Source organism: Solea solea, chromosome 3 (genome assembly GCF_958295425.1).
Source record: "Solea solea chromosome 3, fSolSol10.1, whole genome shotgun sequence".
In the NCBI taxonomy this organism is placed as follows: Eukaryota; Metazoa; Chordata; class Actinopteri; order Pleuronectiformes; family Soleidae; genus Solea; species Solea solea.
Window position 1 is genome coordinate 23,041,147 of NC_081136.1, and position 23,679 is coordinate 23,064,825.

The window sequence follows — 23,679 nt, forward strand, 5'->3', positions numbered from 1 at the left end:
CGCAGCCTTGACAATTGAGACACAATCTCTGTCTTAACGTTAAAATCATTAAAATGATGTCCCATTAAAATCTGTGAGGTTAAACATTAGATGATAGTATGGATAGGAATTCTACAATTGACATAGTTATCATACATGTATCAATATCAATCCATCAAACTCAATTCATGTAGTACAACTTTATTGTTTTGTGCTCACCAGCACAAAAACATAAAATCTTAAAAGGAGACCAGTTACTTTGTGAAGCTAAGCTATATACAACATAAACACCAGTGTGTGTGTGTGTGTGTGCTCAATCATGTGAAACAGGAGGTAAAGATAAAAAAGGGGAGTGACATTGTTGACCAAGCAAAGTCACTCCCACTTCTGGAACCAAACCGTGGCGTCGTGCACAGTAGCAGTGACTGTAGACGCACGCCTCCACACAAGGCGGCGCAAAAACACATTAACATAAGGCCGCAGATCTTGGGCCGAACGCACAACAGCATGGCTGTAGATGCACATGTTTGATGCAAGATGGCGTCTATGAGGGAGCTCTCATTCATGAATAAAAGAAAAGAGACGAAGTGAGTACAAGATTAAATAATGGGCAGAGAAAAGTGTGTGTCAAAGCACAGTGGGTTCTGTGAATGAAACAAAAGATCCCGGGCAACGTGAGAGTTGATGGCAATTTAAACCACACAGACCTGTAATCAAAGGAAATCTATCTCACTACGTGATCGCATGGCGCGATAAGGAAATGAATATATGTATAAACAAGCTGGCGTCTGCAGTTTCCATCTCGGGTCCGTCACTAGATGCAAAACAAGTTTTTCACTTGGACAGGGAGTGTGAAACTGGCACGGCTTCTTCAAAAAGGGCATCGTTCGTGAAGCATAGGATGACAGCCGCACAGCCGGGGCCCCCACTTATAGAGGACAAAGACGAGGGGTGAAGGAGCCATAAAACAGAGAAGGCCAATGAGACTTTAGGGATCCTGGCCCCTGGAATATCTCCTCCCGTCAAGGAGTGTTACCAAATGAGGGAGTGCAGGCTTTGTGTAAACTCAAATCAGGCTTTGTGTCTGCATAGGCCTTCCTCATGAGGAACACGTCTTTCATAACTGCTGAGAAAAATACATATAGTGTCTTCCATTTGCTGCTCTGCTTCCTCTGAACATATATCTCTGCCATTTCTCGCTTTCTTTCTTATATGTCTCTTGGTTGAACATAATCCGAATGTATGATGGCATGTCAGTGGAGGGGCCATGGATCCAGGGTGAAACAGCCAACGAGTCTGTGGCTGAAAGCGTTTCTGAGCTGCCTCAGTTCCGGATTTTCGGATGAGACGGGTTGCCCATGTCAACTGTCAGTTCCCTCTCATCCTCCCTCCTAAATAATCTAAAAATCTGCAACTACTTAGAATTGTTGCGCTGTTTGGCTTTAGGTATACTGTAGATACAGTATAACTGTATCTACAGTTATACTAGATACTGCAGAGCCAACAGTATACAGATACTGGCCTCTAGCAGGTCGAGATATTTGGCCCTCTTACGTTCATGGGCCTCCTCTATCTTGCCGGGGGCTGGTGTTTCGTATCCTGGATTCCAGTGCGGATGGTGTCAGCTACTACCTTTAGCATCTGATTGTGGCACTGTGTGGTGTTTCTACTAGGCCTCAGCCATGCAGGTTGGATGGGCTTGGGAGTACATCATACACTGCCTGGATCAGAAACTTGAGTCTTGCAGGTTCTGACTTCCAAAGTCCTGTCCAGGTGATCTTCCGGGTAGATGCTTGGTCCCAGTTGGTCCAAGCCCCTTGCTGGTGCATGGCCACAGTCCTACTGCACGGCTCCTCTTCCACCTCTGCACGGATTTTGCCCTGAATTAGTTGCCAAGTCCAGCTCGCCCAACTGCCATAGAGCCGACCAAGATGCCATGTCTCAGTCTTGCTTCTGCCTGTGCGACCGGCTCCTGTGCATCCCTTCCTGTTCTGACTGCGATGTCTGCAGAGGAGACGCTGTTGTCTCTATAGAGTAGAACCTCCTTGGCTCCGGTGACCTTAAACTCCTCTGTCAGACTGGTGAAGGGAAGCTGCAGCTTGTTGGTGTGTCCATAAAGGGCAATGCTGCTAAGGTTCTTTGGCAGCCCAAGCCACTTGCACAAGAACTGGCTGATGTTTCTTTCGAAGCCCTTGACGGTGGTTATCGGTACTTCATATATCAACAGCGGCCAGAGAAGTCTTTGCAGGATACCATGTTGATAAATCCATGCCCTGAACTTCCCTGGGAGGCCTGACTTGTCCACTGCTGATAGCCAGGTTTTCAGTTCTACTTGCGTAGACTGGACTGCTGCTGTGTCTCTAAGGATGGCGTCAAAGAACTTACATAGGCTTTTTTATGGGTTTCTTGGACACCAATGGTATTAGGGCTCCATCCATGTGGAAGCAGTACTTTCTCCACTCCCCCCTTCCTCAGGACTGGGGACCTGGATTTGACTGGCTTGAATGCCATTCTTGCCCATGTCATGAGCCTTTCCAGTCCTCGAAGGAGCCAGCGGCATCCTGTCACTGATGTAGCTGTGACCGTAAGATCGTCCATGAAGGCTTGTATCGGAGGTTGGCAAATACCGTGATTTGGACAGGGGGCACCTACATTCTACCTCTGCTGCCTTGACAAGCATGTTCATCACCAGGGCTAACAACGTCACTGATATGGTGCCACCAGTGATGATGCCTTTCTCTACACGATGCCATGCAGATGTTGTTGTACCAGATGTGATTGAAACTGCTGTAGTAGTCCTGTACGACCTCCTTGAACTTCTCTGGAACATCGTATGTCGTGAGAGTGGTTGCCACCAGCTTGTGTGGTATAGATCCATATGCATTGGCAAGGTCTAGCCAAATGACTGACAGGTCTCCTCGGTTTTCCTTTGACTCCGGATCAGCGGGGGGGCCAATAATGTCTGTTATTATTGTTGCATAATAATTTACAAAATAGTTGCTGCAATCAAAGCTGCTGTATTAATAACTTTATTACTATTTTCCTAACAGAAAACAATAAAACTATTATATATGGCTGCTCCTGGTCTCTCTGTTCCCTCTTCACATTGTTTCCTTCAGTTTATACATATATATACAAAATTCCATTATTTCAGTAACATTTTAAAGTGCTTTAAATCCATTACTTGTGTCAGCAGCATGAGACGTGTGATTGAGACTTTGTGTATATTATAAACATCCTCTTTTCCTGCTGTACCAGTCTTACCAATCTAAAATTGCTCATTTATTCTGTGGGGAATAAAACAACCTTGTATGTAGAGAGTATGCTCCCTGCCTTCAGCACAGCTATTATAAAATCTGCATCCACAACTCCTTCAAAAATACAGAGCAAATATGCAGAGAGCTGTTCTCTTGTCTTTACTGATCCTCTACCTAAACACAGTGTCTGGCTGTGAACGGTTTGTTCGGTTTGATATGCCAAGTTTGTTCAAGCGGGGGGAAATAATGATTGGAGGAATTTTCCCTGTTTACAACAAAGAGATTGGCAGCACCTATACGTTTGAAAGTGAACCACCAGGGGCAAAGTGTGCACGGTAAGTTTTACTTTTCTGTTTTGAATTGTTGTTCCTCTGCTGTTGAAAACTCATCATTGTATTGGATTGAAACAAAGCAGCTTTTTAATTTTAAACATATTTCAATCCCCAAAACCTTTATAGTTTTGACCTCCGAGCTTTTCGATGGACCCAAGTGATGATATTTGCAATAGAAGAAATCAACAAAGACCACACACTCCTGCCAAATATAACTCTTGGCTACAGGATCCTGAACTCATGTTCATCTCCCACAAATACTTTACGTGCAGCACTGACACTGGCAAGTGGGCAAGAGGAGAACAATTCAACATTATCGTGTTCTCCAGCAATATCTGCCCTCATAGCAGAGGCAGGATCATCTCAGTCCTTAGCTGTGGCTGGAATTCTTGGACCATTTCAAGTTCCAGTTGTAAGACATCAGTTTTTACAGTAATCTGTGATGTTTGATGCTTTTGTAGTTTGACTTGTAGTATTTGTTTTTAAAATGTAATTAGTTTTTGTTTGTAGAGGAACATATGGAACATATCATGTGTACAATATGTTCCATATATCATGTAGAGACACACTATAAATATACACATACAACTTTTTCTTGACAGTTGATTTTATATTTTAATTTCTGTTGGAGGAAATAGAGGGATAGAGAGGGAAAAGGACACAGAGAGAGTCAATAATTAATATAAAGTTAACTTTCTGCAAAGTTAAGCTGATATTATTTTGTTGATATTTTTAGGTAAGTTACTTCTCAACATGTGCCTGCCTGAGTAACAGAGTTAAATACCCTACATTTTTTCGAACAATCCCCAGCGACTACTTCCAGGCAAAAGCTCTGGCGGCACTGGTCAAACGTTTTGGCTGGCAGTGGATTGGCACTATACAGTCTGACAGTGATTATGGCCGGAATGGGATCCTGGCTTTCACAGAAGAAGTTAAGAAGCTTGGGATTTGTGTTGCATTTGTTGCAACAGTTCACCGTACATACACTATAAATAAAATCCTGAATGTTGTGGAAATGATCAAGCAGTCAACGGTCAAAGTCATTCTGGCTTTTGTTCCTGAGGGCGACATTTATCCACTGATGAAAGAAGTAGTGAAACAGAACATTACTGGAATTCAGTGGATTGGTAGTGAGGCATGGATAACAGCAACACAGCCCTCCACACCTGAAATCTATCAAGCTTTTGGTGGAGCTCTAGGATTTGTGATGCAGAAGATGGCTATACCAACTCTAAAACCATTTCTCACAAACATTAACCCTAATACAGATCTAAGTGCTGCCTTTGTCAGGACGTTCTGGGAGATTATGGTGGGATGTAAACCTGATTTACACAGTGAAAACACAGATACTGATGTGGCAAATGACATGTGCACAGGCAACAAGACATTATTGTATTCCCAGGATGCATTCTTTAATGTCACACAGCTCAGAGTGTCATATAATGTGTACAAGGCAGTCTATGCCATTGCACATGCCCTACATGAACTGGTATTCTGCCAACCAGCTGGAGGAGAAGCAGTGAGGCAATGTTTGAATATATCAGAAATTCAATCCAAGCAGGTGAGAAATAGTGCCAGTAAAACCATGAATATCCCACTGTTGGCATATAAACAAGAAATGCATACATTTGTACAGAATGAAGACTATGAAATGTCTAACACTGTGTTCATTTTCTCAGGTCACTGCTCAACTACAAAGGGTACGTTTCCAAAATAAATTTGGAGATTTGGTGTTCTTTGATGAGAACGGCAACCCTCCTGCTTCTTATGACATTATTAACTGGCAGCTGAGAGATGGTCAGGTCCGACATGTGACACTGGGCAATTTTGCTTCTTCTGCTAATGGTGATTATAAGCTAAGCATTCGGGAGGAAGAGATTGTGTGGAGAACAGGAAAACTGGTAAGTATAATCTTTTTCTTGCAAAAGTTTGTATGTGTGTCACATGTTGAATAAAACATTTGGTGTATGTCTGCACTGTTTCCCTCAGGTTCCCTCATCAGTATGCTCTATTGTTTGTCCAGTAGGAACCAGGAAAGCTCAAATTAAAGGAAAGCCTCTCTGCTGCTTTGACTGTATTCCTTGTGCAGATGGAACTATTGCCAACTCAACGGGTAAAGGGGAAAATGGACAGATCTACACAAATTACACATTTTTAGTCTTTGCTTATATTTTACATTTAAAAAAGCTTTGATATGCATGCATCACATAGATTTGTTTGCTTGAACATTTAAATGTTTTTTCTCCTACAAAAGAATAATCTTTTGCACACACAAATTGAGTCTTTTTAATGAGGTCAGGTGACATACACAAGCACAAACAGGAGCTGTTGTGTGCCCACACTTAAATGAAATAGTCTCAACTGTCTTGTAATCTAGTGAGCACTTGCAAAGCATATTTTCATACATGGGCCAAAGAAGTAGGTCAATCTGGTATTTGTTGACCCAAAAAAGGTTCACTCTATCATCCAGATGAAGCTGGTGAATTAGAGTATGCTCCAGACACAAAAAACTTTAGAGGAAATCCCTTTTTTTTAAAAAATGTATTAAGAGAGGTTGCAGCAACTACACTGTCGTCTCAGCAAGTACAAGCACATTTGTAAAAGACACCTCTGGCTTCTTCCATGCATATGATCATCCCCTCACTTATTTTTCAGGTGCAGCAGACTGCACACCATGTCCACAAGAGTACTGGTCCAGTGACAGAAAAGACGAGTGCATTCCTAAATCAGTTGAATACCTGACATACCACGAGCCAATGGGGATAGCTATCACAGCCGTGTCCCTGCTGGGAGCCTTGTTGTCCCTGGCCACAGTGATGGTTTTTATCCAGTACAGAACAACCCCAGTGATAAAGGCCAGCAACTCTGAGCTCAGCTGTTTCCTGTTGTTTTCTCTTTTCCTGTGTTTTCTCTGTCCACTCACCTTCATTGGCAGACCTACAGTGTGGACATGCATGCTCCGCCACACAGCTTTTGGTGCGACATTTGCACTCTGTATTTCCTGTGTCTTGGGAAAAACGATTGTTGTTGTTACAGCTTTCAAAGCCACAATTCCAGGCAACAAAGTTGCAGGAAGGTTTGGCCCTGCACAACAAAGAATAATTGTTTGCTCCTGCACTTTAATTCAGATTGTAATATGTATCTTGTGGCTTAAGTTAAATCCTCCTTTCCCAGACATGGATTTCAGATACAGCAATAGGAAGATTGTGTTAGAATGTAACACAGGGTCAGAGGCTGCTTTCTATGCAGTGTTAGGTTATATAGGAATCCTTGCAATCATTTGTCTGGCCCTGGCATTTTTAGCAAGAAAGTTGCCAGATAACTTTAATGAAGCTAAATTTATCACATTCAGCATGTTGATATTCTGTGCGGTCTGGATCACCTTCATTCCAGCATACGTCAGCTCTCCTGGGAAGTTTACTGCAGCTGTGGAAACATTTGCAATTTTGTCCTCTGCATTTGGTCTATTAATGTGTATATTTGCCCCTAAATGCTACATAATATTGATCAAACCAGAGGAAAATACCAAGAAACATGTCATGGCAAAAAAAATACAACAACAAAATTAAGTGACTTCTTAGTTTTAAAACATGATGATACTGTTAAAATGCTCGGGAGGAACTTCCAGGAGTCACATTTTGTTGGTTAGCGGTGCAGTTTAAATGGCATATGTCAAACCAAAGTCAAGGAAAGCCATTAGTGTAATGACATTGTCATGTTCAGCTCAGGTAATTATCAAAACACATCAAGTCAGTAGCAACTGGACTTGAAGTTTTCATCACCAGTGTTTGTTTTTAAAAGGGTTCAATGTGACCATGCCATTACAAAATTACACTGTTGAATAAAAATTGAAGGCAAAAACTGTCATATGAAATAATGTTGGCATTTTTCATTCCAATTGTCATGTTTTCTTAACACTGTGTATTTGGGTATTTTATCACTCACTCAATCAATCAATCAACCATACTGTAATGTCCAGCCAGATGCTTGAAATGATGAATGCAGGGTTAGTCAACAACAGTGACTTTACTGAAGACACTGAACGGTTACTGTTGGTCGTAACCACGCCAAAACAATAAGAGCAACAAATCTTCAGCACTGCTGAGAACTTCTGCTCTCACTCCAATACCAGCAAAACACACACACACACACACACACACACACACACCGGCCTTTGCACCTCATACTTGCCCCTGCCCCCCATCTCGCTCATCCAACCACATACCTATCTTAACTCCACACACATTCACTGAATCACACAGTCAAGATTCCAGAACAGCTACACTTTATAAACAGAACATTACTGCAGGTTGTGACACTGCCCCCCATTACAAAGTCCCTCCATCATATAAAAAGTCCCTGAGGTGGCCTGGGGGCCGACTTTGGGTCAACACAGGTAGCTGCGCCTGCAGTCTTGGAACAACTTGCTGATGAGCAGGAGTTGAGTTTGTTGAAAGGGGCGAATGTGAGGGGTTGGTGGGGTAAACAGTCAGTGGCCCTATGGCGACTGTCACATTTGTCTGGGACGTTTTTGAGGCACCAGAGCGCTGATGTGAATGTGCATCGCCTCTGTAGGGTGCCAACCTGTCCCTGTGGAGGGAGATCCGTCTGCCCCTAGGTGACAGCTGGACCCTATATACCACCTCACCCAACTTCTTTAATATGTCACAAGGACCCATCCAGTGGCAGTTCAACTTAGGGCACCTGCTTTTTCTTTCTTGAACTATACACCCACACCAGGTCCCCAGCCTTGAAGTCCTTCCCTCTGGCCCTCATATCATAATTTCTTTTCTGTCTCATGCCAAAGGTATGAGCTGACACCATCCGGTCCTGGAGTCTCCTACTCTATTCGGGTCCTGGTGGAACCACCAGTGAACCTGGGGGTCTGCCAAAAAGCCATTTTGGTGTCTGTAGCTCTTGTCCCAAAATGAGCAGGGCAGGTGAGAATGAGGTGGAATCCTGACCTGTAGGCCAGTAAGACGAGAGGAAGGTCCCAATCACGCTGGTGTTCTGCAGTGAGTTGTTTAGCCAGGGATCTGTTGAACCTTTTGACTGGTCTGTTCTGAATCTTTTGCATGCCCAGATGCTCACACATAGCAGAGAACACAGCAGACTCAAAGTTTTTTCCCTGGTCACAGTGAATTAAATCCACTGCCCCAAACCTGGCAAACATGCCCTCCACCAGGAACGGGCCCATTATGTCTACCGCCACCCTCTCAGTCTGGGCCCACACTATGAGCTGTGGAAGCTGGGCACAATACTGATCTGTGGGACCTCTTTGTGTGCTGTGCACAATGGTCTGTGGGCATTCCTGTGCCGTCCCGCCTTCCCGTAAGCTGAAGCCAGCATCGGCATCTAGCCTCCTCGCTGACTGTCTCAGGCGAGTCATATGCTCTGAAGCACAGCTAAACTGAGTCCCATTCGACAAAGTACCAGCATAATCACTGTCCATCACCTCTTCCTTGATCCTCGTTCTGCGCCGGTCCTGTCCCGCTGTGCTGCCATACTGTCTGCAGGCTGTTGAAGTAGAGTCCAGACTAAATTCTTGTGGTCATGGTCAAAATATTAAATTGGAATTATCTTATGTTCTTGTTTTAAAATGATTTGATCAAGGACTAATTTCTGTCTAAAACCAGTTGGTCTCTCTGTCCTCAACTAAAATATGGCAGTGAGTGCAGCCCCATCATAATTATTATGGGTGAGTGTCCTGTTTGTCCAAGAGCTACCAGATTTCATGGACATAATGTATCATGATTATGTCAGCAAAACAGTCTCTTGGGGTCATATCCTCTATCCAACAAGATGTTGGCCATTTTGTTTTTTGTTGGTATTATTCTGTACCACATCAACTGCAAATTTGGTCTGTAATACTGTGGTCTTCAAGATCAAAATGTATTAAAAGGCCTTGCATTCATCTGAATGTGTCAGTGTTGTGATGTCAAATTTTAATATTTTGCAAGAAAATAGCTGTTATAGCAAGTTCACGTCTAATAAGAGTCCCAGCCTGTTCACATCTGTATCCAGATTAAGATGGACAGTTATTGTGCCAACAACAGTGCAGTGGCTTGCATTGTTGCCTCACAGCAAGAAGGTCACCAATTTGAATCCCAGTTCGTGTGTAGGTTACTTGTTCTCTCTGGTTTCTCCAGGTTCTCCAATTTCCTCCCACAGTCCAAACACAGGCAGAGATTAAGGGTGCATTCAGTCTAGACACCTTGCCCTTCTAAATCAAATAGTCTAGTTAATTCCCCAGAGGGAAATTCTTCTGTTACAAAAAGCACTTGAATAAAAATGAACAATCAGCAGAGCCACCTCTCCCTATACCCCTGACCAATTATGCTTAGGGCCCCCAAAAGCTTATCAGTGGTCGTGCACATCAGGTTGGCTTGTTATTCATATTAATAGTAGATGCTGACATGCTCCCGTTACAGCTTATGATATGATCATCTGATCGAACACAAGTTTCGATGTGTAACGTTTGCATTTTAAAACAACAATACTGAGCTAGCTAATAATGTAGTAATAATGTAACAACATAATGTTCTGAAATGCACAGTGGATTATTAAAAGACAGCATCCAGTATGCTTTCTTTTGTCGTCATCTCAGAAGTAACTACAGTGTCGGTTCACCTCAAGGTGTCCAGTTATTCTCATGTCCTGCCACTCTCTTTTGGCCGCTAAATAATCCACCCGTTTGTGTATAAACTCTGGAGAAAGTCCTCTATCTTAAATGCTAATGTGTTAGCGATGAAGTCCGCTATCATAGCATAAGTGAGATTGGCATCAGCATGACCAGAAGCCTTGGTTTTAATAAGAAGTACAGCCAAAGATTTGCACTGTAACAGCCACAATTTAGTTCTTCTGCCATGCGTTTTTCCTTGTCATCTTCATTCAACGGTGAACAAATGCAGCTTCTCGAAGCAGCAGTAACAGAGGAGCCTCTGCAGCAGCATACTAAGTAGCCATGTGTTTCCTGTGTGACATGCAGTTGATTGGCCGAAAAAACAACAAAAGCACTGGAATGTGGGGTCACCACACCCTAACTATGAATCGATTCAAAGCGATCAAACAACCCTAATTCAAATACAAAGTTTATGGTTTTAAGACCCCCTACACTGTGCTTTGAAGCATGTAGTGGCTTTAAAACTTCAACTTGCATAGTTTTGAAAAAAAATAAATATTTTTTTGTTTACTCTGTTTGTGCTGGGCCGACACATATGTGTCGTATATTCATATAAAATTATAGGATTTGATTCAGCTCCATGTTTTGCTCTTATGTGGAGGAAACAGAAGTTGTCCTGCATTAACCAACAGGTGAGCGAGATTTCTTGTTCATTGTTATCATGTCTTTTCCTTCAGTAATTCTTGATGCAGCGCCGCCTCAGGCGAGGAGAGGAATACGTTATTCAAAAGGTTCGGTTAGTTTCACTAAAGTGCAGAGTGAAAGCAAACAGACCGGCTGAATGGTGCAAGCCCCAATCGTACCAAGTCTAGTGGACTATTAGGTGTGAAAACAACCTAAATGCACACTCTAAGTTCATCATAGGTGTGAATGTGAGAGTGAATGTTTGTTCGTCTGTGGGTGTTGACCCTGCGATGGACTGAAGACCTGTCCAGGTTGTGACTTTGCCTTTGGCACAATGTCTGTTAGGAATGGCTCCCCGTGATCCTCATGTGGAGGATACAGGGGTAGACAATGAGTGAGTTAGTGAGTGAGTGAGTTATTGATTTAAACTTGAGTCAAGAAATTTCAACTGTGATTGAGAACTTTGAACTGTGAAGGGCAGTATTACAGCTCTCGGGGTACACCCTGCCAGCAATTATTAAAAGATGAAGAGTGCAATTATTGTGCAACCTACCAAAAACAGGAGGTTCACCTGAAGTCAAAAAAATAATTATAATTACATGAAAGTTCCAATTATTCCATTATATTACATACTCCATTACCAGTGAAACTACAGCAACTGATGCCAAGTTTATATGCACATTGAACACAAAATGTCACCAAATAATGATTCATTTTTTAATATTAATAATTGTAATAATAATATACAGTATACAAGACAGTACTTGTATAGTGTTACACATTTGCTTCTGGTGTCTCTTTTGGATCGACCTGTTTTATCTCATAATTTTTACATTCTTCAGTTTTTTCTCCCAAATGTAATTCTCTTCTACATGTCTCCATATTCTTCATACCATAATACGATCCCCTTCATCTGCCTCCTCTAGTCTTACTAACCCTGCAGAATTGTAGGTGTTTTTCTATAATGAATCCATTGCTTGCATTGAGAGCACGTGTTTTGAATGTGTGTGAATATTAAAGTAAAAACATCCTCTTTTCCTGCTGTACTACGCTTACCAATCTAAGAATGCTCAGCCCTGTGGGGAATAAAACAACCTTGTATGAAGAGAGTATGCTCCCTGCCTTCAGCACAGCTATTATAAAAGCTGGATCCACAACTCCTTAAGAAAATACAGAGCCAATATGCAGAGAGCCGTTTTCTTGTTTTTACTGATCCTCTACCTGAACACAGTGTCTGGCTGTGAGCGGTTTGTTCGGTTTGATATGCCAAGTTTGTTCAAGCGGGGGGAAATAATGATTGGAGGAATTTTCCCTGTTTTCCACAAAGAGATTGGCAGCATTTATACATTTGAAAGTGAACCACCAGGGGTAAAGTGTGAAGGGTAAGTTTTACTTTTCTGTTTTGAATCTGCTGTTGAAAACTCATCATTGTATTAACATAGTAGCAGCTGTTTTAAATTTTAAAACATGTTTTAATTTCCAAAACCTTTTTAGTTTTGACCTCCGTGCTTTTCGATGGACCCAAGTGATGATATTTGCAATAGAAGAAATCAACAAAGACCACACACTCCTGCCAAACATAACTCTTGGCTACAGGATCCTGAACTCATGTGCATCTCCCACAAATACTTTACGTGCAGCACTGACACTGGCAAGTGGGCAAGAGGAGAACAATTCAACATTATTGTGTTCTCCAGCAATCTCTGCCCTCATAGCAGAGTCAGGATCATCTCAGTCCTTAGCTGTGGCTGGAATTTTTGGACCATTTCAAGTTCCAGTTGTAAGACGTCAGTTTTTACAGTGATCTGTGATATTTGATGCTTTTGTGGTTTGACTTGTAGTATTTGTTTTTAAAAGTTATTTAAAATGTAGTGTTAGTTAGTTAGTTAGTTAGAGTCATTAATTAATATAACGTTAACTTTCATCTGCAAAGTTAGGTATTGTTGATTGATATTATTTTGTTGATTTTTTTTAGGTAAGTTACTTCTCAACATGCGCCTGCCTGAGTAACAGAGTTAAATACCCTACATTTTTTCGAACAATCCCCAGCGACTACTTCCAGGCAAAAGCTCTGGCGGCACTGGTCAAACGTTTTGGCTGGCAGTGGATTGGCACTATACAGTCTGACAATGATTATGGCCGAAATGGGATCCTGGCTTTCACAGAAGAGGTTAAAAAGCTTGGGATTTGTATTGCATTTGTTGGAACAGTTCTACGTACATACACTGTAGATAAAATCCTGAATGTAGTGGAAATGATCAAGCAGTCAACGGTCAAAGTCATTCTGGCTTTTGTTCCTGAGGGCGACATTTATCCACTGATGAAAGAAGTAGTGAAACAGAACATTACTGGAATTCAGTGGATTGGTAGTGAGGCATGGATAACAGCAACACGGCCCTCCACACCTGAAATCTATCAAGCTTTTGGTGGAGCTCTAGGATTTGTGATGCAGAAGATGGCTATACCAACTCTAAAACCATTTCTCACAAACATTAACCCGAATACAGACCTAAGTGCGGCCTTTGTCAGGACGTTCTGGGAGATTATGGTGGGATGTAAACCTGATTTACACAGTGAAAACACAGGTACTGATGTGGCAAATGACATGTGCAAAGGCAACGAGACATTATTGTATTCCCAGGATGCATTCTTTAATGTCACACAGCTAAGAGTGTCATATAATGTGTACAAGGCAGTCTATGCCATTGCACATGCCCTACATGAACTGGTATTCTGCCAACCAGCTGGAGGAGAAGCAGTGAGGCAATGTTTGAATATATCAGAAATTCAATCCAAGCAGGTGAGAAATAGTGCTAGTAAAACCATGAATATCCCACTGTTGGCATATAAACAAGAAATGCATACATTTTCACAGAATGAAGACTATGAAATGTCTAACACTGTGTTCATTTTCTCAGGTCACTGCTCAGCTACAAAGGGTACGTTTCCAAAATAAATTTGGAGATTTGGTGTTCTTTGATGAGAACGGCAACCCTCCTGCTTCTTATGACATTATTAACTGGCAGCTGAGAGATGGTCAGGTCCGACATGTGACACTGGGCAATTTTGCTTCTTCTGCTAATGGTGATTATAAGCTAAGCATTCGGGAGGAAGAGATTGTGTGGAGAACAGGAAAACTGGTAAGTATAATCTTTTTCTTGCAAAAGTTTGTATGTGTGTCACATGTTGAATAAAACATTTGATTATAGTATGTATGTCTGCACTGTTTCCCTCAGGTTCCCTCATCAGTATGCTCTATTGTTTGTCCAGTAGGAACCAGGAAAGCGCAAATTAAAGGAAAGCCTCTCTGCTGCTTTGACTGTATTCCTTGTGCAGATGGAACTATTGCCAACTCAACGGGTAAAGGGGAAAATGGACAGATCTACACAAATTACACATTTTTAGTCTTTGCTTATATTTTACATTTAAAATAAAAGCTTTGATATGCATGCATCATAAAGATTTTTTTTGCTTCACAATTTAAATGTTTTTTCTCCTACAAAAGAATAATCTTTTGCATCTTTTGTACACACAAATTCATTCTTTTTAATGAGGTCAGGTGACATACATGAGCACAAACGGGAGCTGTTGTGTGCCCACACTTAAATGAAAGAGTCTCAACTTTCTTGGAATCTAGTGAGCACTTGCAAAGCGTATTGTGGCGAGCTTCAAGCGGAAGAAAGTCTCATGAGACAGATCTTTAGTTTAACACGGATCTTGCGCTACTTTCTTAGCAGCGAGCAGGTCCGTAACTTTATTGACAACCTGAGACACAAACATTTGATGGACATCATCACCGCCCCACTACACTCGTTCATGGTGACACATTAGCAAAATCTCTGTCTCTGCCAATTCAACACCAAACATCCCCAGAACACAGCAGGGCACAACAACAACACTCAGAACATGCACAACAAACATTGGAAACACATCACAACAACAGTTTTATCAACACACAAGAACCCACTCCCATGAGTCTCTGCGCCATCAGCGCTCACTGTCCGCAAGCGGTACTGCTCTGATCCCTACACTATTTTCATACATGGGCCAAAGAAGTAGGTCAGTCTGGTATTTGGTACTCAAAAAAGTTTTCACTCTTTATCATCCGGATGAAGCTGGTGAATTAGAGCAGAGACCCAACAAACTTTAGAGGAAATCCCTTTTTTGAAAATTTATTAAGAGAGGATGCAGCAACAACACTGTCATCTCAGCAGCTCCAACTACAAGTGCAAGCATGTTTGTAAAAGACACCTCTGGCTTCTTCCATGCATATGATCATCCCCTCACTTATTTTTCAGGTGCAGCAGACTGCACACCATGTCCACAAGAGTACTGGTCCAGTGACAGAAAAGACGAGTGCATTCCCAAATCAGTTGAATATCTGACATACCACGAGCCCATGGGGATAGCTATCACAGCCGTGTCCCTGCTGGGAGCCTTGTTGTCCCTGGCCACAGTGATGGTTTTTGTCCAGTACAGAAAAACCCCAGTGATAAAGGCCAGCAACTCTGAGCTCAGCTGTTTCCTGTTGTTTTCTCTTTTCCTGTGTTTTCTCTGTCCACTCACCTTCATTGGCAGACCTACAGTGTGGACATGCATGCTCCGCCACACAGCTTTTGGTGTGACATTTGCACTCTGTATTTCCTGTGTCTTGGGAAAAACGATTGTTGTTGTTACAGCTTTCAAAGCCACAATTCCAGGCAACAAAGTTGCAGGAAGGTTTGGACCCGCACAACAAAGATTAATTGTTTGCTCCTGCACTTTAATTCAGATTGTAATATGTATCTTGTGGCTTAAGTTAAATCCTCCTTTCCCAGACATGGATTTCAGATACAGCAATAGGAAGATTGTGTTAGAATGTAACACAGGGTCAGAGGCTGCTTTCTATGCAGTGTTGGGTTATATAGGAATCCTTGCAATCATTTGTTTGGGCCTGGCATTTTTAGCAAGGAAGTTGCCAGATAACTATAATGAAGCTAAATTCATCACATTCAGCATGTTGATATTCTGTGCGGTCTGGATCACCTTCATTCCAGCATATGTCAGCTCTCCTGGAAAGTTTACTGCAGCTGTGGAAACATTTGCAATTTTGTCCTCTGCATTTGGCCTGTTAATGTGTATATTTGCCCCTAAATGCTACATAATATTGATCAAACCAGAGAAAAATACCAAGAAACATGTCATGGCAAAAAAAATACAACAACAAAATGTGACTTCTTAGTTTTAAGACATGATGATACTGATAAATGGCATATGTCAAACCAAAGTCAAGGAAAGCCATTAGTGTAATGACATTGTCATGTTCAGCTCTTTGAAATGGTGATACTATCAGTTTGACTCCTTAATGAAGGTTTGAGAGTGAAACACATCAGTGTTTGTAGATTCTCATTCATCCAGGTAATTTTTATCAAAACACATCGAGTCAGTAGCAACTGGACTTTTTCATCAGTGTTTGTTTTTCAAAGGGTTCAATATGACCATGCCATTACTTTCTAATCTTTCAAGAGATAATGCCTCAGAGCTTCTCAGGCTTTGTTCATGTAGATTATGTTGCATTAAATTGGTTAATTATTTACTGTAAATTCTATAAAGCAAGATCTATTTCATCATATCATGCACTTCAGTGTCTGGATATATACAAGTAATGACTGTTCTGTACAAAATTACACTGTCGAATAAAAGTTGGAGACAAAAACTGTCATGTGAAATAGTTGATATTTATTTTTTTTATTTTTTACCGAGTGTCACTCATCTTCATCATGTCCACTTGGATTGTGTCCGCCATGTGAGTCAGCTTTATACTGACTCATCATTGGTGTAGGATTGGCAGGGCTTTTTTATGCAACCAAAATTACTGCCTTTTGAGCAGTGGCGGTCGAGGGGTGTGTGTGCCACCGTCCAACCCTTTTTGATACCTCCATGTTTTCATGTCTTGCTATCGGGGCGTCCACTAGGATAGATTTACGTCCTCCTTGACGTTTTACCAATCACTAATTTCATAATATACCAGAAACTGAGATACAATAATGCTAATGCTACTGTGTTAGATGACTGACAATTAAACTGAGTTTACTTCTTAATTTCAACTGCCGTGTCTTCTTAACGTTGTGTGAATGTTGGTATTTTATCAATCAATCAACATATCAATCGATCAATGAATCTGGCTTTTTTATATAGCTATTTTCGTACACATAAATTGTACCAAAAAGTGCTTTACACAATTAAATGAACTCTCCACATCCCAACCCCTCATAGACAGAGACAAAACATTTGTTTTATTGTATTTCCAGTCTAAATATTTTAATTGAATAGTATACAAATAAGTGTAATTAACATTAATAGTTGGTTATTTTCACAGAGTCACTTAGTGTTCACCTTTGTATCATGTTTCTTTTGCTGTTTTTGTCTGGTTTCAGAATAATGACATAGCACTTTGGAACAAAAATACAAAACAGAAGTCCAAATGCTGAAGCTAAAATGGCAAAAATATGGACAGCCACTGTGTACTTTCCAGCTGTGCTCACATAGACTGGGATAAAAGTAATCCACACCGCAAAGAATATCAACATGCTGAAGGTGATGAGCTTTGCCTCGTTAAAATTATCAGGGAGCTTTCGAGCCAGAAAAGCCATTAGCAAGCACATGCAGGCCAAGATACCGATGTATCCTAGAACACACCAGAAGCCAACATCTGAGCCAGCAACACATTCAATGATGATTGTCGCACTATGGTAACCTGTGTTGCTGTTGGCATGTGGTGGGTTAGTGAGCAGCCAGATAAGACATATTATTACCTATGTAGAGGGAAACATGGGATTATAATCAATACAGGTAAAAATAAATGGATACATACAGTAGCTATTTTTACTAACCTGTACAGTTGTTCCTAAAAGCACACTGGATCTCTGCTGGCATGGTCCAAACCACTTCATGACATTACTTCCTGGCAATGTGGACCTGAAAGCCATCAGGACCACCAGTGTCTTTGCCAGGAGGCATGAAATGCAGAGGGCAAAACTGATCCCAAATGCGGGGTACCTGATACGACAAAGCCAGTCTGAGGGCTCACCAATGAACAACAAGCCAACGAGGAAACAGATGGCAAGAAACACCAGCAGGAGGAAGCTCAGCTCCATGTTGTTGGCTCGTACCATTGGTGTTTTTTTATATGCAAAGAAAATGGTGATGATGGAGAGGGTTATACAAGCTCCGAGGATAGACACAACACACAGCACTGTACCCATTAACTCATGGAATGACAGAAACTCAATAGTCTTTGGGATGCAGTGGTGTCTGGCTTTGTTGGGCCATGTGTACTTTGAACAGCGGGAACACTCTAAAGAATCTGGAGACAGAGAGGAGACATTTGTTTGTGGTTAAGAGAAGACACTTTACAATAAACAGTCCAGTATATAAAATGGAAAACCAAACACACCACTCTTATTACTGACTTCTCCCTCAGCACAGGGGACACAGTCGAAACAGCAGACAGGTTCTCCCTTTCTCCTGGCAATGCGGGAACCGGGTGGACAGCTATCACTGCATACAGATCGGGAGGCCTGAGAAACAAAGTTAAGCAATTCTGAAACACTAATCTCAGTATCATGACACACTTTTGTCTGTGTTACTTAGAAAGTTATTTCATTTAACATTGTGCTAGAGTTGAACCTTTTTGACCAAAAAGACTGAATGAGGAGTAACTTGGCTTGTAGATTTCCTCAAGTTGTTATACCTCTTATACAAGATGCTTCCTCAGTTCTCAGGGTTTGTGAAATGTCGGCAGTGTTCACTAAGTTGTTGGGTTGTTCCAAAGTGTGATAGAAACTGCAATTGAAGAGTTGTGTTGCATAGTTCCAACTGTTATTTTATTTCTCCAATGCACAGGTCAGTATGTTCCCGACTTCATTGGACTGCACAGACTAAGTTAATCTTCTGGGTGTGAGATGTATGTTCTTTGGGGTGTACCAGTCTTTGTTTAAGGCTGTTGCTGGGTTTGAAAATGGAATAATGTGATGTTTGTTGAATATCATCTTGCGTTGTTTTTGTTCAGTACTCCCAACTCATATTCTCCAAAAGTCCAGTTGGGACATTTTTAAGTTTTGAGTAACTCAGGTGTTGGAAACATACCCACTGGTGCCCATGGAACAGGAGTTCCAGTACTGCCCACATTTCACAGAGTTTAACCCTCCTGTTGTCCTCATTTTCTGTATACACCCTGTGTCCTCCGGGTCAAAATGACCCGTCTTCACTAAACCCCTAATATAAGCAGCTTAATTGAATTTAAACACCAAATTTCATCTTGCTTGAATAAACAACTTGTCATTCACCACAAAATGTGTGAATAAGTGAGTTTTCCCTCTTCACTTTATTTCTATAGCTTAAATTCCTGGGTTTTAACACAAAGTTTCGGAACTGAAGAGGCCTATAGGATGAAGGTAAAATGTCAAAAGGCTAGTGTAAGAGTGTAAGTGTAAAAGCTAGTTACATATGATAATAGGGTTTCCATATTCAAATGATGTTAATATACCCTCCTAAAACCTTAAAAGCTGTAATACAATTATGCATTCTTATTAAATACATTCACATACACATTGTAACTGCAATGTTATTACATTATTGGTTTTATTTTTGAAATACTCAAGAAAGCATGTTGCACACTAATACAAACACGTTGGCTGATGTTTTGATCAACAGTGCATACAGTACTCTCAGAGGCGAACATGGCCTCAAGCCTGTTTGTGAAGAACACACCTGCTTCCCAAAAGGCCACTGAATCAGTGAGTCGTTTATGACCACGCTGGATCCAGCAGGTGACGCTGCATCATAAAAACCTACTTTAACCAAATGTAGTGAGCCATCTGGATTCCTCTGCCAGTTCAAAAGATCATAATAAGCAATTGGATCACCATTCTGATCAAAAGATACTTTGGTCCCCAGGACAGAAAAATTAGCACGTTTCATGTAATGGACGAGCTGAGGAGGGAAGAGATGTATATTATCTCATTTATGTGTTTGTCATCTCTCACACCCTTTTGTTACTTCATCTTCAAATTAAGATTTAAGCTAGAGTTCTACTCACATGCTCAGGGTTAAAGTTTTTAGGGTCTGCACAGGTGCCATTAAGGAAAGGGCCCTTTCCAACTATGCAGTGACTCATATCTTGCAAGGCGTGGGCCACCAGATACACAGCCTTGTAGACATTATAGGACACTCGTAACTGTGTCACATCAGAATAAGAAGAGTAAACATCCTCCAAATTCTCTGTGCCTTTACATGGCAGTCTGTCATGATAGTTGACCATGTGAGAGTGGCTGTTCACTGACCCATTGAGCCGACAGTTAAACAGCTCCTCCCAAAATTCTGCCAAAAAAGCAGATGTATGAACAGTGGAGGGTTTGAGGCTGAGAAGATGCTGCTTCAGGCCTGGAATCACATCAACTCTCTGGATGGCAAATCCCAGTGTTCCCTTCAGGAGATCTCCAAAGTTTTCCCAGAGCAAAGTGGCCGTAGCCCAGGCTTCACTGGCAATCCACTGCAGGTCGGTTATATTCCGACGTCTGATCTCTCTTAGAATGACCTGCATCTCTGACTCACTGCAAAAGTTAATGATGACCTTTGAGGATGCCATCTAAAAAGGAAGTGTGTCATTAGAGTTGAAGAGATTTATTTAAGTGATAGTGTAATAGAGCTCATCATGAAAGGTAGAATAGGATTCATACTCATCAATTCAAATTAGGATTTGACTAATTTACTGCACAAATGAATACAGGGGAAAAAAGGCATGTGCACTGGAAAAAAAACAAAAAACAAGTACCAACATATAATATAAAATGTAAATCTGTTTGACATGCTTCAAATGCAGATTATACATGTGTATATATGTATATATATATATATATAGATAGATAGATAAAAATATATCAGGCTTAAATAATTTCCATATTAATCTAATTTAAAATGTTTTAGTTTGTTGTCAGAGATGTTATTCGAATTATGTAATTTCCAGGTGCAAACATTCAGAAAGTTACATCACACTTCACAGCCTTTGCTGGGTTTTGAGATATCAAGTTACCTGAATAACATCAACAAGCTCATCTAGAGCCTGGCGACTGGGATTTACAGGGTAGAAATGTGTGTAGGCAACACACACTCCAAACTGCACGGACTCTTGGAGGAAGTGTTGAATGGCAAAGCGAGCGTAGTCAGATTCTACACCAATGACTCCCACCCAGGTCCAACCAAAATAGCTAACCAGACTGGCCAAGGCTCTGACCTGGAAAGCGTCACTTGGCATCGTGCGCATGAAAGTGGGGAAATCCTGTTGGTTACTGAGACAGCTGCAGGATGCAAAATAGCTCACCTAGTATTATAAAACACAACAATTGTTGTCAAGAACCCTCCTGCTTAACTAAAGATGCTTTTGAACGACCATTGTTTTCTTTCGTTTCTCCTGTATTTTAAATCAACAAATTATCTGAGTCTGTACAGCGAGTCAAGACCTCTACCAAGTTAAGGCTGATTTTTAAAATGAAAATGTTGTCTTGACTTTTAAAAAATGCACTTATATTATAAAATAATTTTTTTTAATTTTTTTTTTAACAAAAACTGATATTCTGAAGGGACATGTGACAATTTTGCAAATGTAAGGCACACCAAAGACTTGGAAAAAACAATAAAAGACAGGTTAATCTATTATCACATTATTACCACAACAAAACAACTCTCACCAGTGGTATATGGAAAGAACCCAGGCTTCTTAGCAGAGCCATAGAAACCCCTGAGGCAGCCCCTCCAATGATAACTGGTGACACACTCCTTTGTACAGCAGCACAGCTTAATTTTGACTCATTTATGTTCCTTTCTACACCTTTGTCTCGACTCTCACTGCCAGCACTGGAGCCTCTCTCTGGCTGTCCATTCACCAGCAGCAATGATTCTCGCAGGGCTACAGGAATGTCGTCGGAGCTGTCACGAATGTGGAAGCCCAGTTTAAGCTCTGGCAGGAAGTCACTGTGCTGGTTGATCTCTTTGATTGCAAAAATCATGGTCTGAATCCAGCGCAAGGCACGAGAGATAAAACTGTGAAGATGTAAAAAGCACAAAGCACAAGTATACACATTTAAAAAATATTCTGGACACACAGAATTCAACTTACACAAGTTAGTTAATCACCACTCACAACTTGTATGTAATAGGAGTTGGTTTGGTATTGTAAGTTGGAAGAGAAGACACTGGTCTGTAGTGTAAAGGAAACAAACCCCCTATAACTACATCACCATCTTCATACAGCCTGTTCTGCTCCTCTTCCCCCAAGAAAACACAGATATCCTGGGCAGCAGGTGAGCCAGGTGTGCTCCGAAAGAAAGAAAGCAACATGAGAAGCTTTGCAGTCCACAATGTCATACTGCTATACTGAATATACAAGAGCAGCTGTCCGTCTGATCACATGCAAATGAATACCATATTTCAGGACACAGCTAATTTATACAGTATAATGCAGTTGTGGGAGGGGCAGTTAGGTCTCAGCTGGAGTGATAATTGTGTAGATAATGGTAATGATATTAAAGTTCACGGCCCACTTTAATTTCATACATCCTGTGAAAAACCTGGATTGAAAATTGTCAATCAGGTCCAAGCAGAAATATAAAAAAATATCCAAACGAGTAAAATGTGCACATTAAAGAGTAACTAAACACTAGTGTATAAGGTTATCTAGTAATATTAATTAGTGATCCAGGTCCAACTCTTGGTAGTTTTGTGTAAAGTTTTGTGGAAGAGCCATTCTGCCCAGCGACAGTGAACACTCCTTTCTGATTGGCTAATTCAAGACAGCTGCATGAATGAATAGCGCAGAGCAATCTGCCTTCGTGTCACTGATTCATAGATTATCACTTCATGTGCGGTGACTTTTATCACTTATCAGTGTGAGATATGTCGCGTGGCATGTGAGCGTGTAAACTTATTGAAATGCGTGTGTCTCACGCTGAATGCAGCTCTAAGCTGCCACCGGAAATGCCACAGAAAGCTGCCGCTGACGCAATTTGCGCAAATCCCCGCCCCCCCACTCACTGATAACTGCCTGCCCACTTTTTGTAGATTTTCAAAATCCGGCATTGGGCGGAGTTAGCCTCAGACCAGAGGTTTAGTTACTCTTTAATATTTTATTTCATGTAGTATACAAATTAAGTTGTTGATCACATCTCATCCAGCAAATTCTGTGTGAAGTTATAATAGTTTTAACAGTTTTTTTTATCAAATGTTTTATCAGTACAGACAAACAAAACACACAAAAAAATAATTAAAGAGGGACATAATCAATTAAAACGCTTGAACAAACACAGCTACTTTTACTGTCAATAACACTTGTCTTAATTGTTTCACAGTAAATCAGTTGTACACATAGAATTGGTAAAATGTTGCTCCGCTGTTTGTGTGAGCAAAATAATGTTATTATCTGGCATTGCTATCCCAGGATGCATTGGTGTCATTCCCACTTCTAATTAATGTAAATGGACGCTAAAAATAGTTTTCTTCTGTTTTCTTTATTAGTCAGAAAAGCAGAGTCGGGATTGTTTTCCTACATTTTATTTTGAGTTGCAGATGCTGCCTCAGGATGTCTTGACAGCTGTCGCTTCCTCAATTTTCCAGCCAATTTCAATAATTGATCTGTCAAAATGTTCAAGTTGGTGAGGACATGCAAGCAAACAATTTGATTTGTTTCTGATTATCTACTCTTTATAGTATTGAATATTTGTTTGCATGTTACTCGTGCTCAGTGTCAGAAAAAAACAAGTTTGGGGAGATT

General features: G+C 41.1%; 3 protein-coding genes across 3 annotated transcripts; 2 read left to right on the forward strand and 1 right to left on the reverse strand.

The window, feature by feature from the left end:
• Nucleotides 1–3,467: 3,467 nt before the first annotated feature.
• Nucleotides 3,468–7,137, forward strand: LOC131456933 (extracellular calcium-sensing receptor-like). The gene is made up of 6 exons (XM_058625629.1): nt 3,468–3,571; nt 3,695–3,980; nt 4,305–5,129; nt 5,248–5,469; nt 5,558–5,681; nt 6,224–7,137. The coding sequence occupies exons 1-6, from the start codon at nt 3,483–3,485 to the stop codon at nt 7,135–7,137; spliced, it is 2,460 nt and encodes an 819-aa protein (XP_058481612.1). The 5' UTR covers nt 3,468–3,482.
• A 5,015-nt stretch (nt 7,138–12,152) lies between these two features.
• Nucleotides 12,153–16,140, forward strand: LOC131456811 (extracellular calcium-sensing receptor-like). The gene is made up of 6 exons (XM_058625459.1): nt 12,153–12,256; nt 12,369–12,654; nt 12,850–13,674; nt 13,793–14,014; nt 14,111–14,234; nt 15,173–16,140. The coding sequence occupies exons 1-6, from the start codon at nt 12,168–12,170 to the stop codon at nt 16,093–16,095; spliced, it is 2,469 nt and encodes an 822-aa protein (XP_058481442.1). The 5' UTR covers nt 12,153–12,167; the 3' UTR covers nt 16,096–16,140.
• Nucleotides 16,141–17,245: 1,105 nt separating this feature from the next.
• On the reverse strand, nt 17,246–22,795 carry LOC131456145 (extracellular calcium-sensing receptor-like). Its single transcript, XM_058624206.1, has 8 exons — nt 22,054–22,795; nt 21,602–21,953; nt 20,947–21,234; nt 19,954–20,502; nt 19,626–19,847; nt 18,310–18,433; nt 17,747–18,219; nt 17,246–17,668 (listed from the first exon to the last, which is right to left on the reverse strand). The coding sequence occupies exons 1-8, from the start codon at nt 22,275–22,277 to the stop codon at nt 17,246–17,248; spliced, it is 2,655 nt and encodes an 884-aa protein (XP_058480189.1). The 5' UTR covers nt 22,278–22,795.
• Between the last annotated feature and the right edge of the window lie 884 nt (nt 22,796–23,679).

Bases quoted from the DNA above. Each gene is read 5' to 3' on its own strand.
- LOC131456933 (XM_058625629.1), top strand. From the start codon at position 3,483: ATGATTGGAGGAATTTTCCCTGTTTACAACAAAGAGATTGGCAGCACC. The intron at 3,572-3,694 runs GTAAGTTTTACT...AAACCTTTATAG, and splicing joins CCAGGGGCAAAGTGTGCACG to TTTTGACCTCCGAGCTTTTC. The intron at 5,682-6,223 runs GTAAAGGGGAAA...CTTATTTTTCAG, and splicing joins AACTATTGCCAACTCAACGG to GTGCAGCAGACTGCACACCA.
- LOC131456811 (XM_058625459.1), top strand. From the start codon at position 12,168: ATGATTGGAGGAATTTTCCCTGTTTTCCACAAAGAGATTGGCAGCATT. The intron at 12,655-12,849 runs GTAAGACGTCAG...GATTTTTTTTAG, and splicing joins GACCATTTCAAGTTCCAGTT to GTAAGTTACTTCTCAACATG. The intron at 13,675-13,792 runs GTGAGAAATAGT...TCATTTTCTCAG, and splicing joins CAGAAATTCAATCCAAGCAG to GTCACTGCTCAGCTACAAAG.
- LOC131456145 (XM_058624206.1), bottom strand. From the start codon at position 22,277: ATGACATTGTGGACTGCAAAGCTTCTCATGTTGCTTTCTTTCTTTCGG. The intron at 21,954-22,053 runs GTGAGTGGTGAT...ACATCTTCACAG, and splicing joins ACTCCTATTACATACAAGTT to TTTTATCTCTCGTGCCTTGC. The intron at 18,220-18,309 runs GTGTGTTTGGTT...CTCTGTCTCCAG, and splicing joins AGAAGTCAGTAATAAGAGTG to ATTCTTTAGAGTGTTCCCGC.